The 15963-nt window shown below is 41.2% G+C and overlaps 1 protein-coding gene across 5 annotated transcripts in view; it reads left to right on the top strand.

Annotated features, from left to right (window-relative positions):
- The window catches only part of RTKN2 (rhotekin 2), a 157524-nt gene that overhangs the window by 59011 nt on the left and 82550 nt on the right, over positions 1 to 15963 (top strand). For all 5 annotated transcript variants that reach the window (XM_088450479.1, XM_088450480.1, XM_088450478.1 and 2 more), the window contains 2 exons: positions 5131 to 5330; positions 15484 to 15542. In XM_088450479.1, coding sequence (XP_088306605.1) covers positions 5170 to 5330; positions 15484 to 15542 — 220 coding nt within the window. In that variant the 5' untranslated portion in view covers positions 5131 to 5169. The remainder of the gene's footprint in view (positions 1 to 5130; positions 5331 to 15483; positions 15543 to 15963) is intronic.

The following is a 15963-nucleotide window of genomic DNA, read 5'->3' as shown; positions in this document are numbered from 1 at the left end:
GCCAAATGTACTCCTTTCAAGATTTGAAATCTAAATTTTTTCTTACTAATAGAGATTTTTTTATGTTTTTGCAACTTCGACACTTTATACAATCTTTACCCTCTCCTATGTTGAAGGAGGGAGATGATGATATTTTACGGCCCATATTTAATTTATCCAATACTGGGTATTACAAGACACGATTGTTATACCCCCTATCTGCTTCCCGCAACAGTTGAGGCTCTGTGGGAGAGTTGCATCCAACATTGGTCCTCAGAAATACCACAAGTAGACTCCCCTACTGTTCTATTAAAGCATACTGAGAAGACTTTAAGAATTCTCCATTCAGCTATTTGGCAAGAAGTGCATATTAGGACTATTCATAGGGCATATATATCCCAGAGTCAGAGGAAACATATTGTGGAGGAGGAGTCAGGCTGCTGCCCGAAGTGTAAGTTCTCACGAGCCACTTTCATAATATGTGGGAATGCGGGAAAATTAGAAAATTTTGGGATAAGATTATGGTATTTCTAAATAAGATATGTGCATTACATCTTGTGAAAGACCCATTGGCTATGTTAAGCGCTAATTTTATAAATTGGGACCTGCAAGGTCGTAAGATGGAATTATTGCCCTTTCGTGCGGTGGTGGTAACTGTGGCGAAGAAAGTTATCCTCCGTAATTGGACAGTTTCCACATCACCATCTCTTCAAGCAGTTAAAAATATATTACTACAAATACTTTATTTTGATAGAAGAGCAACTATACCTGATGTTGAGAAGGGGGTGGTTCGCTTTTACGCTAAATGGGGTATATATATCGACTCCTTGGATTCCAATGTTAGAACTCATATAATGAGATTATTTGAGACTACGAATTGGTCTCTACTTCGTAACTTGGAGTGATGTTGTATATTTAGTTTTTAAATCCTATATTTACGGGCCAGGGGATTAGTTTTTTTTGTCTTCGGTAGAGGAACAATGCTATTTCCTCCAGTGTAGGAGTATCCGATCAATGTAAGTGGAACAAGCTGCACCAGGGGGAGGGGGAGGGGGAGGGGGGTGTATGTGTTTATTTTATTTTACTTTATACGTTTATAATTTGTTTTTCTGTTATTATGGTTTGATTAGAATCATATATTTAGTCTCTGTGCTTATGTTTAACAGTCATTTTTGACTAGCTATATCCTATAGATATAATGTATTTGTTTGACATTGTATTTGAAATGTATTTGTTTGCACAGCTTGCAGTTCTGTATATATGTGTATATGGATCTATGTAATATGTCTGCATGTTTGTATAGATAATCATATACATGTATGTTTGCACTTATGAGCATATAAAATAAAAATAAAAAAATAAAAAATTGTTTTGGAAAAAAAAAAAAAACAGCACATAAGATGCCATCCTTCGATTTCACCAGTTTTCATCAGACAAAACATGATTGGAGGTTTGAACACACTTGCAATATCGAATGAATGGGTCGAAATAACAGGCCGATGATTCTTCAGATGTGGTACCCAGCTTTAAAGACTGGCTGTGCTATGTAGCGGAATCGAGTCGTCTTCCCACAGTTGCGCTTATATTGGAAGATGGTTTGTCAGGAGTTAGTTTGTGGCCAGTTACAGAGGGAAGTGGCTAGTAACAATACCAAGTGGTTGCAGGTCAATGTTGCTAGTGTAGTTCTAGGGTTAGAGCCAATTAGATACACAAGTCTCTATCTATTTCAGATTTGTAGCATTATATATACCTTGTGCACCCGCGCACGCAGGGGGGTTTCTGAGTACCCAGAACCCCCACTGACGATCCAATTTTTTTTATTCAGCGACGCAGACAACGCTCTGTCTCCGACCTCTGCGGCTTCCTGAACTGTAAACACTGGCCTCTGAAGCGATCGGAGGCTAAAGAAGCCTCTGATCGCTTCAGAGACCAGCGTTCCCAGTGATGCACTGCGCGGGTGACATCATGACGTCACCCACGCGATGTGAGGAGCCTGCCCTGCTGGATCTAGAAGCGGTAGCCAGCCGGAGTGGGAGCCAGCGTGGTGGTGAGGTAAGTACTGGATGCGGGGGGGGGGGGGCACTGCATAACGGGCACTACTTCAGGGGCCCATGCGTAAGGGACACTACTTTAGGGGGCCATGCGTAAGTGGCACTGCATAACTGGCGCTGTATATGGGGCAAAACTACTTGGGGGCCCTGCATAAGGGGCACTACTCTAGGGGGACCTGCATGGGGTCAAAACTACAGGGGGCACTGCATATGGGGCAAAACTACTTAGGGCCCCTGCATATATGGCACTGCATAAGAGGCACTACTTTAGGGGGACCTGCATATGGGTCAAAACTACAGGGGGCACTGCATAAGGGGCCGCTGCATATGGGACAAAACTACTGGGGGCACTGCATTAGGGGCACTGCATAAGAGTCACAATACAGATACACATAACTAAAGATGGGGGTGTATCTCACATATACATACATTAACCCTTACCTTTGGGATTGCAGCCACTGGGATTGAGGAGCAGGGATTCTGACCCCAGAGGGGATTCTGTGGCTGGGTTTGTGAGCACCAGCATTCAGTGCACATTTACAGCCCATATAATCTGTGTAAACAATTTTTCAATTTGGAATGAGAATTGCCAAAATCCTACTTTTTCGTGGGCACAAGTTTAAAACCCTTATTTTATATTTTGTTACATTGTCAGATGCACATGTTCCATAAATTTGGAATGTTTACCATCAAAACTGCACCTTAACTCTGCCCATTTTTAAAATTGCATGTGTGTTTGGTTTCCTGCTTTATAAGGTGTTTTTTTTTTTTTATGCAGTTTTTATTTACAACTTTATTAACCCCGAAAGCAAAGGCAAACAGCAGAAACAATGTATGCATAAAGTAAGAATATAAAACAAAGCAACAAATGCTGGGATCTTTGGGATTTGGGGATACCACAAACAATCTGATCTATTGATGGCAAAACAAATCCTTATGTGCAAATTTGCGAAAGTTTTGTAATCAAAATATTTTTGTAACTGTAAATGACTTGATTAAAAATAAAATGTTAACATTGCTCCTCACGCAATTAATGCCAACCTACTTCCGAATTGTCATTGCACATTTTAGGCTTAATTATTTCTAATGAGCGTTCTAACCCCACGTGTCAAAGCTGTCCCAAAGATTTATGTAATGGAGAGACAGAGAAATATATTTATATAAAATGTTGTGCAGAGAGGCTTCTCTGTACGTTCTGTTACAGGCTCTCTACAAACAGATAAACAGTATATTGTTCTCCGATTGTCTTATCGTGGTGTGCTTTATTACACCACTCCCATTCCACACGTGATACAGGTACTTTGCTTTTTTTTATACCTTTTTTAATCTTTTTATTATTGAGACAACAAGAGTATAGTACAGTATTTTGCTTTCTTCTCACACTTTTGTAAGGAAGGAGGATGGAATAAAGGAAGGCATGAGTGACCATTGAGTGCTACTCATGGCTGCCTGCTGTGGGCCAGGAAATGCACTTTCATTGTCCAAAGACATCTACTATCTGACTATTTACACACACCACAAAGAAAGAAAAACAGGTTACCGTAGTCTGTCTGTGCCTTCAGGTGACTACCGAATCCACCGCCTCCCCTGTGAGGCACATGCAGTGGTGTTGTATTTGCCTTAGTGATAGTAATAATATGTTAACAATTTTTTTATACATTTTTGAAAGAGGAGAGGGGACTGACTTGTCTGTCTGGAGATATCTGAGGAGGTTGTACTGCAATGCTGCTAGCAGTACCAGGTATCCTTCCCCTCCCCTCTCCTGGTGATCCAGTGGTATGGACGTTACAGTGACCCCAGGATGTAAATGTAAAATTACTAAGAACTGTGGAAATAAGCACATCAGTCTGTATTGGGAAAGGCCGTTGCAGATTGGTTGGCCTATTTACCAGCCTTTTGATAAACTTTAAAACAACATGCAACATTACTCTTATAAGAGCAATAACCCTTAATCTATACCAAGATCCTGCTTGTTTCTTGGGAGATGCCTGTCTATTCTATCTTTCTGTGACCAACAGGACAAATCGCACTGTTGGATCTGTTCCCTGGCTGTCCTACATCCATCTGTGTTCTGCCAACTACCCAGCATCCTGATCAAAAATTTGCAGTGTGGTGGATTTATCCAGATCAACCAACACAGATTTGTATATTTGGGGGGGGGGGGGGGTGGGTTGGGTTGGGCTGGGCTGGGCACTTACCGGAGGGCTAAGATTAGGTACTAGGAGGGACAGTCAGGGTTAGACATTTACCCTAGGGTTAGAGAACTAGACAAAAAAAAAATGTGTCAACCATTTCTGTGTCGACTAAATTAGCGTCAACCTTTTTATTATTTTACCTTTTGTATCACACCCCAGCTGAAAGCGTCATGTCACAGATGGTGAGTGGCTGGTCTGGCCATGCTGCCTCAGTGGGAGTTGTCGGTGATGAGAAATCAGTGACCGTTAGTGCAGTAAACAGGGTGGCCAATATCTTGCGTAGTTTTACTAATGAATGTCCATGTTTCTCTTTTCTGAACTCATTAGTTACATCTTCCCTAAATGCACATCTGTATGACCATGTTTCTCCCTTGCTCTCCTATCTTTTTGCCAGTAATTTTACTGATCTGTAACTTCTTTACTGAACTACCTTATTTTATCAGACACTAGCTGAACTTGGCATACTGCTGAATACCCTCTTGTTAAGAGATGATAGCCATTATCCTATTGAATTCCAATAATCAGCTATCACGTGTAAACGTGGCATCTGATTAATGCTCCTGCTACTTATATTGATGAGTTATATGGCTATTGATGCTTTTCACACACACAGTTTGTGTAATGATTGATTCTTATTTAGTAATGTACCCATCAATATACTGCAAGCTGTTAGAAGGGTGACTACAGTCAGGGCACGTGGTTGTGATTGATGTAGCAAGATATTTGCAACGCTACATCATTAATAGTCTCATCAGCGTTTTGGATCCACTGGCAGAATAAATAGATCATTATTTATTGCATCTATTTCCAAAGTAATCCTTGTGTTTGCATCTCCACTGATGTTTGTAAGATTTCTCAGGTGTTTACTTATCGCCAAGTTCGCTGTCCATGTCTTTCAATCTTAGGAGAACAACGTTCCAGAGAAGCTAGACTTTGAGATTCGTATGCGGGATGGAATCTGCAAGCTGCTGTCAGTCAGCACTCAGAAGGATCAAATACTCAATGCAGTGAAGAATCTTATGATCTGCAATGCACGGATCCAAGTTTATAGGACACTGCTCCGCTCCGCACTGGAAGAAAGTCACCCGACGAGCTTTGGGCGAAGGTGAGTTTGTTTAGAACAGATGTTTTAAAGAACGAAGAAGAAAATGTACAGCTTTCAGTCAGCAATGTGAGTTATCTGAAGTCTGGTGGTTTAGCTTCAGATCACTGTACTTCACTAAACTCTGTCTTCATGTGGTTGCCTTCAAAGATTCTTGGCCTCTGCGTGAAGCTTCTGCAACGTATGGAGCCAAGGCCGCATGCAGAGTTCAACTGAATGTTGGGGAAGAGGTTATATCGCTGCACACTTTGGTTCCGAATTCCAGATTACACTATAAAAAAATAAAGGTGCCGTCTACATTAAGGGACATGTTTGAAAATGCATAAAAAAACAAATTGCTCCACATGTAGTTGTTGTCTACAAGATGTCTCCTAAAAACAAAGCTAATGTACACAGATAGATGGACGTTATCAGGAATATGGGTATCCCAGCTGTACTGTTGGTCCCTTACAACATGTAGGTGGCAGTTGTTTTGACAGCTTTTATCAATATAAGTAGAATAAATCCAGTGCCGGCTTACACGTGTGCTGCGGAACTGAAAGCCCAAAATCAAGCTTTCAGTTGCACTTGTTTTCAAATAAAAATAAAATAAGAGACACAATATGAAGAAGAAAAAAAAACCCATAAAAACAAAGCACTTAATTTTCTTCTGTTATAGACATACTGACATGGCGCCAACAGAACAGTTATTATGGTGTCCCAAGTGCCGACACAGTACTTTAAATAGGTTCCCCCCTGCAAAGGCAAGTGGCAGACCTAGTCCCATATTCAATTAGTTTCGCGTACGCGATAATGTTTCCCATGCCGGACGTTTCGCCTACATCACGTATTTTAGTCGCGGAAACTAATCGCGCACGTACCCGCGATTCGCATTAACCAATTCCAAAAGACCCGAAAACTGAGACACGCGAAGTCAGAACAGGTGAAAAGTGGTGTCAGAATCTGGGAAATCAACCTGAACCCCCCCCCCCCCCCCCAATAAAAAAAACATGCAGAAACATTGGGGAATGATGTAGTAGTGCCCGATTTGCCCTAATTTATCTGTTCGCGGTACTCAAGTCGGTACAATTACCTTTAATTAGTGTCTTTGCACAAGTGGTGAAGAATAGCATTAAGCAGTTTTTTTTGGTGAAAATAAGTAGTCCTGTCAAATTTGGGGTACTTGAAAATGGGTGCTAGCATATTTAAAAGTCGCTAAAGTGAAGTTATAAGAAACGTAAAAAACGCACCTTCAGCAAACCCCCCTGCAATCAAAAAAACACCTCCCCCATACTTGCAGACCCCCCCCCCCCCAAAAAAGTCTATTTCGCTAGTTTTTAAGTTTGTACCCCCACTTGGCACTTTTTCACCCCCTTTTTTTTTCTCCACCTACTAAGAGGCGAATTGTTTTTGCCTATTGCATTGCGTTGCTTTTTCGCGTACGCAAAAAGTGTTTGCAATTGAACACAGAGATAAGTTTCCACCTGGCGAAAAGTCGCAATCGGCAATGCTTTTTCGCGTATCTCGGCTTTTCACTTCGAATTGAATACGGGCCCTAGGCAGAGAATCATGCTGCCAACTGGATTATATAACTGGTGAAAGCAGTTTTACCAACAAGGATAACATGGCTTTTGTGTATTGGGTAAAGAGGGAAAAGGCCATGAATCTGATAAATCACTGCTCATATACCAGCTATAGGACTACTGCCTTATTTTGATTTAAAACTGTTCATCAATACTGTAAAATCTAAGAATGGTTTCTTGGCACCATCTGCTGGCCATATAGTTCAAGTGCACAGTGCATGTCTGTATATCCAAGCTCTTTGTAGGGTTCTATTTTCATTCTATAGCCTTTTATGATGCGTGTGCGTTTTTTAATTAATTTTATTTAATCTTTATTAAGACTTTTCTGTTGGCAAGCCAGTATAAAAATACAACAAATATATATATTGTAACATGTTAAAGAATCGCCTATAATACAATTGTAACACACAGTACAATGCTAGATTTTAACCATTCTTTTTGAGATAAAGTGATTATTAAACTATTGTTCCAGATAAGTTTTTAACCAAGTCAATTATGTCTTTTTTTTTAAACCAATTTTTTTCTGTTGAAGCATAAGAGAAGTACTGAAGTTTCATTCACATTAAAAACAGTTATTTGACAAAAACAAAGTTTAGGTACAGTATAAGAAGTCATGTACAAAGTGGTGTGAGGGTAATTACTCGGCACATAAAATATACAGCAGTCAAGGTCAAGTCTCATATGAACAAAAAGAATTTGGCGGGTCTTGCGAGTCTCATACCATGATGTTTTACAACAGCAATGGTGTATGGCTTCTTTAATGGAACAGGGAAGAATATCGATAAAACTTTCCCACATGGCAAAAATATTTTGATGCAGGTTTCCCTCTGGATAGATGCCTCCAACCAATTCATATGAAAAAGGGAAAAAAAAGTTTTTCCTTTAAATGGCTCCAGGGAAGTTGGATTCATAAATGCAAAATACTTTTACGGGCAGTGGAGGAAACTTCAAACAATAGCTTTCGGACATCTCTGGAGACACCAGGTGGCAACATACCAAAAATTGCCCATTCAGGAGTCAAGGGCGCATAATTAACTAAGTGAGCAGAGGCAAATCTCCAGACAACCAAAAGCGTCTAAGGGACAAGCCCATAGGCAAATGGTATAAATCAGCAGACAGTCGGTGACATTTAGTACAAATAGAGCTATGCAAAATACCCATGAGAAATCCCCCTATGAGGGGAGATAGAAGACCGGTGAAAAATATTTAGAAACATTTCAGTAGATTTGGCAGCGGGGAAAGTGTTCATTGAATAAGTTAACATTTGAAGGAGATCTTTCGTGGACAGAGAGGGAAAGTGCTCCAACCATTGAGCAATGGATGAATAGTGAAGCCTGCTCCCTGTTGGCATCCTGAGATAAAGCATTAAACTATAGGATGTTGGTGCATTTGAAATAGGTGGGTTGAGCTTAGAAAAGGGATTGAACAAGCCAAGTTAAGTTATAAAAAAAATAAACTGAAAAATATTTGAATAATAAAGATTCACAGATCATGTAGCAAAGGATCCAAATATTACTGATTTATAAAATTCGCCAGCATATACGCCAGACGTTTGGGTGAGTTTGTGTAGAGTTGATGCTGGTAAGTCTCCAGGCCTGACTATTCTTGGGAGTGTGCATATCAGCTAGCAGGAGTTTTTTACTAATATTTTTAATTCATCTTTTGTCCAGTTTATTGTACTGAAGTGTTTAAAGCTACACTTGATAGTACATGTACACAGGTATCTAAACTGCACAAAAGAGTTTCTAGTCTGTCTATTTATAAATGCTTTTTAGATTATTGTTTTTATTTTTTTGTTTTGAAAAATTGGGGAATTTAAATTCTTCTGAAATTTTGCAAAATAGGAATGCACCCTAGGGGTTAAATTTACTAAAGTGAGAGTTTTTAGAAGTGAGTTTTAGAAGAGATGTTGCCCATAGCAACCAATCAGATTCTACATAACATTTACCTAGCACCTTCTAGAAGATAATAGCTAGAATCTGATTGGTTGCTATACACAACATCTCTTCTAAAACAAACTTCTAAAAACTCTCACTTTAGTAAATTTACCCTTAGGAGTGCATATTAAGCCCTATTTTATATTCTCCCTTCACATATGATTGTGCACCTAACTTTAGTTAAAATAGAATTGTAAAATTTGTGGATGATGCTACTATTATAAGCCTGATCAGTAGTGGGGATGAGACTGTGTATAGGAGTAAGACTGTGTTTTGTAGAAAATCATTTGGTCTTTAATATTAATAAGACAAAAGAAAGATTTCTTGGCATTCACATCTCTGCTGTTTTTGTTGAAATTTGGAGTGTGCTACTGCACTGCCTCCATTATTGCTCCTTACTTGAAGCATTCTACCTAACCAAGATGGCCTCGGTTTGGTCTTCTGTGCAAGCGCTGCGCCATCTTATCACTGTATGAGCGCCACAGTGGGACATGTTCCACTTAGCTCTAGAGATCCTGCTGAGTATGCTGCATGCATCCTGCATACCTTGCTTTATAACCTGTGTACAGCTATGGCCAAAAGTTTTGAGAATGACACAAGTATTGGTTTTCACAAAGTTTGCTGCTTCAGTGTTTTTAGACCTTTTGTAAGATATTACTATGGTATACTGAAGTAATCGTAAGCATGCCATCTGAAGCATGAAGTTAGATCCGGAGTTGAGTTTTAATACCATCTCTCATCTCTTTTCAGGTAAATGAATGCCATCTTCCATAACTGATGATTTTAATTGCAAGAATAGACTGTTTTGAACGTTTGTTTTGCAATTGTGGGTCTGCAACATCCCCCACCATTAATTAGTTTGTTGAACAAATTGCTCAAACACTTACGGACATGCCGGGCAGCCCCCAAGTGCTGCGGTCACAGTGAACAGATGCTGGGAACATGCGTTTTGACCACCCGCGGGACACTGACCCGCATGTGGAGACAGAACCCGCAGGCTGTCTCAGCGGTGCACCGCACTGGAGGGCAGGGTGCTTTCTGCCCTTCAGAAATAGGGCAGGGTGCGGTGCTCCGCTAAAACAGTCTAGCGGAAATGCTATATCATGCTGGAAAAGGCATTGTTCGTCACCAAACTGTTCTTGGATAGTTTGGAGAAGTTGCTCTTGAGGGATGTTTTGGTACCATTCTTTATTCATGACTGTGTTCTTAGGTAAAATTGTGAGTGAGCCCACTCTCTTGGCTGAGAAGCAACCCCACACATGAATGGTCTCAGGATGCTTTACTGGTGGCATGACACAGGACTGATGGTAGCACTCGCCGTTCCTTCTCCGGACAAGTGTATTTCCAGATGCCCCAAACAAACTGAAAGGGGATTCATCAGAGAAAATAACTTTACCCCAGTCCTCATTAGTCCAATCCCTGTACCTTTTGCAGATTTTTTCAGTCTGTCCGTGATGTTTTTCCTGAGCGAGAAGTGGGTTCTTTGCTGCCCTTCTTGACACCAGTCCATCCTCCAAAAGTCTTTGCCTCACTGTGCGTGAAGATGCACTCACACCTGCCTGCTGCCATTCCTGAGCAAGCTCTGCACTGGTGGTGCCCTGATCCCGCAGCTGAATCAACTTTAGGAGACGGTCCTGGCTCTTGCTGGATGTTCTTGGGCCCCCTGAAGCCTTCTTCACAACTATTGAACCTCTCTCCTTGAAGTTCTTGATGATCCCATAAATGGTTGATTTAGGTGCAATCTTACTAGCAGCAATATCCTTGCCTGTGAAGCCCTTTTTGTGCAAAGCAATGATGACTGCACATGTTTCCTTGCAGGTATCCATGTTAACAGAGGAAGAACAATGATTTCAAGCTCCACCCTCCTTTTAAAGCTTCCAGTCTGTTCTAACTCAATCAGCATGACAGAGTTATCTCCAGCCTTGTCCTCGTCAACACTTACCTGTGTTAACGAGAGAATCACTGACATGATGTCAGCTGGTCCTTTTGTGCCAGGGCTGAAATGCAGTGGAAATGTTGTTTTTTACGATTAAGTTCATTGTCATGGCAAAGAGCGACTTTGCAATTAATTGCAATTCATCTGATCACTCTTCATGACATTCTGGAGTATATACAAATTGCCATCATAACAACTAAAGCAGCAGACTTTGTGAAAACCAATACCTGTGTCATTCTCAAAACTTTTGGTCATGGCTGTATACCTGCCCTGCTACCTTCATACATCACCGGCTGGTGCTCTGTATGTTCCACTCAAGCTATGCTCAATCCAGATTGACAAATGTATCATTGAGGGGGTGATTCAGTAGTAGACGGAGTTGCACAGCTGCACGCAAGCAGCTTTGCAGTTCCGTCCTTACAAGTATGCAAATGCAGTAAGAGGTGTCCGAGACTCCCTGCTGTATTTTCATTCCAAGCACTGCGAACAAGGTTGCAGGTTAAGATAACCATTGTAACCTTGCGATGGTGGATGGCGCCGGTCAGCTGAGTAAGCCTCAACTTACACAGTTAGTGTTCACTCTAGCTCCGGCGCGAGGCAGGGCGCCAGAGCTAGAGAGGGCACGTACGTGCGCACGACCGAGAAGGGGGCGTGGTCATCGAAAAGGGGGCGTGTCTATAAGACGCGTCCCCTTTTCATCACTCTTGGGGGCGTGCCCGGCACTTACGGACACGCCAGGCAGCCCCCAAGCCCTGCAGACAGGGAGAATAGATGCCGGGCGCATGCGCCCGGCGTCTATTCTCCGGCGGTGACCGAGTCACCGCACATTTCTTCACCCGCGGGACACTGCGACCCGCGGGTGAAAACTGTTCCCTCAGGCTGTTAGGGCAGGGCGCTTTTTGCCCTCCTTCTGGAGGGCAGGGCGCTTTTTGCCTTCCAGAAAGAGGGCAGGGCGCCGCGCCCCGCTAAAACAGCCTAGCGGGAACGCTACACAGTCTTGCAAGGTCAGGAAACTGCGTCTGTGGACGCAGATCCTGTCATTGACATTCCTGGAAAACAGGGGCAACGCTCCACCCCTTAAATGCCTCTGCATGTCAGTCAGGCAGAGGCGTAGCAGGGGCTGTGTGCAATCACGCAGGCCCCTTTCTGTACATGAGCAGAATGGATTCTGTGCAGAATCTGCATTCAGCATTGCACTAGTGTTAAATGCTCAATCAGCCCATGAGTTCGGCTGTACTAGCAACTACTGTTATTATACTATAATAAACCTGACACCTGGTTAAGCACTTGGGCTGTTTGTTGTATCTGGATTACGCTAGTATTACTATTCTACTCTGCATTCCACCGCCAAATAGCGCGCACACATCAACCGTTTTATCATGCTTGCTGCAGATTTATCACAAATATTGTCATTCATTTATATTGTTGTGTAGTGTAAAGCATCTTGTCTAGCTGTATCGCTGTGTGTTATGGTAATGGTTCACTTGCAGATCATATATATTGGTTGAGGCAATTACACAACAAAGCATTGGTGAACTAGGTCATTTGTCCAATCAGTCAGCTGCTACTCCTTCAGCCTCCTTCCATGCTTAAATCTACTCCTGTTACAGCAGATGACGGTGGGTGTTTTATATTTGTACAGTTTGCATTTACAAATGCTCAATAATATCCACAAGGAGGGTTATGACTTCAAGGAGCACTTCCAGAAAATAATTCTCCTTTCAACATGTGTTTAGTATAGCCATGATCCTCTGATATACATTGAAACTGAACATATAATAAAGCTTTTTATGGACTGAAAGGCTTATTTTGCCAAAGTGTTTGGTAGACATGGCAAAGCTTTAGTTCCAAAGTAAGGCGTGCCACCTGGAAATGAAATACAGTGCCTACAAGTTGGAGAAAGCTGCATGTGCGCAATGCTTTCTCAGATTGAGTATTAAGTTGAAAAATGTTTTACAGTCCTAAATGGGCTTATTACCATACTATCCCTTTTAAACCGGGACACTCATGAATTACACAGGTACTGTAACTGGCTGACTTTAAGACTACATTTCACCTGGTTTTTAATCAGCCACACAACCTCTGTAATTCATGAGTGTCCTGGTTTAAAGGGATAGTATGGCAAGCCTAGTCATAAAGCATGTATGGCACTGGGAGAGGGGGGGGGGGGGGATTCCAGAGACAAATATTATTTCTTAGGTTAAAGGAATGGCTATATCCCTCTACCTCACTTTTGTCTTTGTTGAATGTAAGTATTTGAGTTGATTGTGAAAAAAATTTTAAATCTATAATTTGAGGCCTATGATAAGCAACTGTTATAATCTGTCCCATCTTCATGGAATCTACTGTATTAGACTCTCCCACTTGGGTTTAGCGGTTACTCTCCAGTCTACAACCCTTTCGTTAAAGTCATTTTTCCCACTAATTTCCACTACACCTAAAAAAAAAAATCCAGTTTTAGGGGTAGATTTACTAAAGCTTCTAAAACAGACAAGTTGGTGGTCTTGCCCTTAGCAACCAGCTTCTAGCTATCATTTCCTATATTGCATTCTTGAAAATAGACAACACCACCACTTGTTAGATTTAGAAGCTTTAGTAAATCTACCTCTTCGTGTGTTTCCTTCTGCTCAACCCTTACCTTCTGAGCAATACTTTTAACCTGCACCGTGATATATTTGAAAGGGTTTATCATATCCCTCTTTTCTGTCTCCAAGTGATACATGTTTGGACACTTTAGTCTTTTCTAAAAAGTTTTGTGATTTAGCCCATTCACCATTTTAGTTGTCCTTCTTTGTTCAAGTTCTAAGCTATGTATGTCCTTTGCCAGATGTGGCCTCAAGAACTGACACTGGGGTTTTAGGTGTGGTTGCACCAATGACCTTATAGAGTGACATTACTATTTTTCTGGTAATTCCTCTCCTGTGCTTCCTAGCACCCAACTTCTTGTTCCTGCTAGGCTGCTTTAGCGGGGTGCAGCGCCCTGCTCGATTTCAAAAGTGCAGAATGCGCCTTGCTCTTTTGGCAGCGTCCCGTTAAAACAACGTGGCAGAAGCCATCCCCACCCGCGGGCCGCAGTGTCCCGACGGTGGGATAAACAGCGGTGCATCGATCACCGCCAGTGAATAGATGCCGGGCGCATGCGTCCAGCATCTATTCAGAGACAGGAGAGCCTGGGGGCAGCCCGGCATGTCCGTAAAGAGTGATGAAAAGGGGGGCATCTTAAAGAGACTTCCCCTTTCTTGTGACCATGCCCCCTTTTTGGTCAGCACATACATGAGTGCCCCTTTCTAGGTGCGGTGCCCTGCCCGGTGCTAGACGTAGCGTGAACACTACAACTGACAATGCTCATTGCTTTGTTACATTGTCTACCTCCTAATTCTCCTAAAATGGTGAGCTTTCGATGCCACTCCTCCTCAATAGCTGGTATTTTCAATGGCATAACTACCATAGGTGCAGCTGAGGGGGGCCCATCTTCCTTGTGAAAGTTACATGTGTTTATATAAATTTTCCACTATTGGCTATAGGAGGCCCTTACAAACTTTTGCTATGGGGATTTTTTGAAAACCAGCTATGCAATAAGGTATTTTTTCACATTAAACTGTTGCTGCCACACTTTTTTTTTTTTTTTGTTAGCCCTGTGTTATGCTACTTGTAATTTACTACTTATACTTCAGCCAGTATCTTGTCCATTTAACTGACTGTGCTTAATTAGAACAGAGTGGTCCGGATGGGATTCAGTCTTAGATGTGGTACAGTGACTAGCCAGATTTAAACAAAAGTTATTATATAGTGCTATTTCTATGGCTCACATATTCGAAGGTCAATCATATTTTATTAACATGATCTCTCCATGGTAATCCATGTTGGTTGGTATTTTGCATGGTGCTGGTTCTAAAATAATAAATTACAGATTAATTTCCTGCTACTGATGTTGGGCTCACTGGTCTGTATTTGCCAGCCTCCTTACTTTTTTTTTTTTTTTTTTTCTTGTGCATCTGGAAATATTATTTTCAGTCTTTGATTAACCTACATGGGGGTGCTAGGAACTACGGTTGAAGAACATACTATATAGGAGTGGTTCCAAAGCTTTTTTTGAATCCCAGCACCCTAGAGTATCAACATTTTTTCCATAGCACCCCTGGGCCAAAAGTTTCTAATTCAGAAATTCAGCAAAAATTAAATGACGCAAATTCTGATTATCATCCGTAGGGTCAGTTATGTGGTGGTTGACAGGGCTGTGCTTCTTTTTGTCCACATATTTTTGGATTGGCAGTCATTAGCCCTGGTTTTACCTATCACACTAAAAATCATGCACCACCAACCTAAGGCACCCAGTTTGGGAACCACTGCTATATAGTATAGATGCCATTGTGCAATTTCTATTTCCCTTTATTACTTCCTATAACTCTCCTAATGTTGATCATCTCGCAATAGGTTTGGGATGGGGGTGTGTTAATGAAAGTTTGTGTGGGGGAGCAGGCAAACTGGTATTGGTCCTAAAAGCTGCAGGTAGAGAGATAACGTAAAACTATAGATTTACTTTATAGCCTATAAATGTTTCTATGCCAGGCATAATGAAAATAATAATACAAGAAAAAAATCTGTACTAGCAAATTGTATGTTTTACTTTGCTTTTAGTAAATACTCATCCCATTGGTAATCAAGCTTTTCTGTCTACACAAATTATATATTGATGAATGTAAATTTTTCTTCATTTTCAGGTCATCCGATGCTGGAATGAAAGAACGCTCAGCTTGTAGAGGAAAACTAGCTATATCAGGTACTAAATGTTTCCAATATTGCACATTTATAGCGGCTGACAATTCCTGATTTGGCCTATTTTATGTTGTGAGCTTTTATGCTTGTAAGCAATTTGTATAAGGTTCTTTTAACTGCATTTTGCTGTAACATGACAGTATTATATTTACACATAATAGACGTGCCTGCTGTGTGATCCCTGAGTTGTTCATTAACTCAAAGATTAGAAGTTCACCTGAACATTTATGTGTTGATAAGATGGGTTCAAAGGCAATGTAAGCTAACATTTTCTGGATAATTATTAGGAAGTGTTTTATCAGTTAAAAACTTCACTGCTGAATGTTAACCTTGGTAATGCTGGCCCCATGCCACAATATATACACAGTTGGAATAATAGCTTATCTGGGCTGTATATTGATTGTGATAAACAGCAGAAATCTACT

The sequence above is a fragment of the Taudactylus pleione genome, unplaced genomic scaffold (assembly GCF_031769625.1).
Source record: "Taudactylus pleione unplaced genomic scaffold, aTauple2 ptg000518l, whole genome shotgun sequence".
Classification (NCBI taxonomy): domain Eukaryota; kingdom Metazoa; phylum Chordata; class Amphibia; order Anura; family Myobatrachidae; genus Taudactylus; species Taudactylus pleione.
This window is presented reverse-complemented; position numbering and strand designations above follow the sequence as displayed.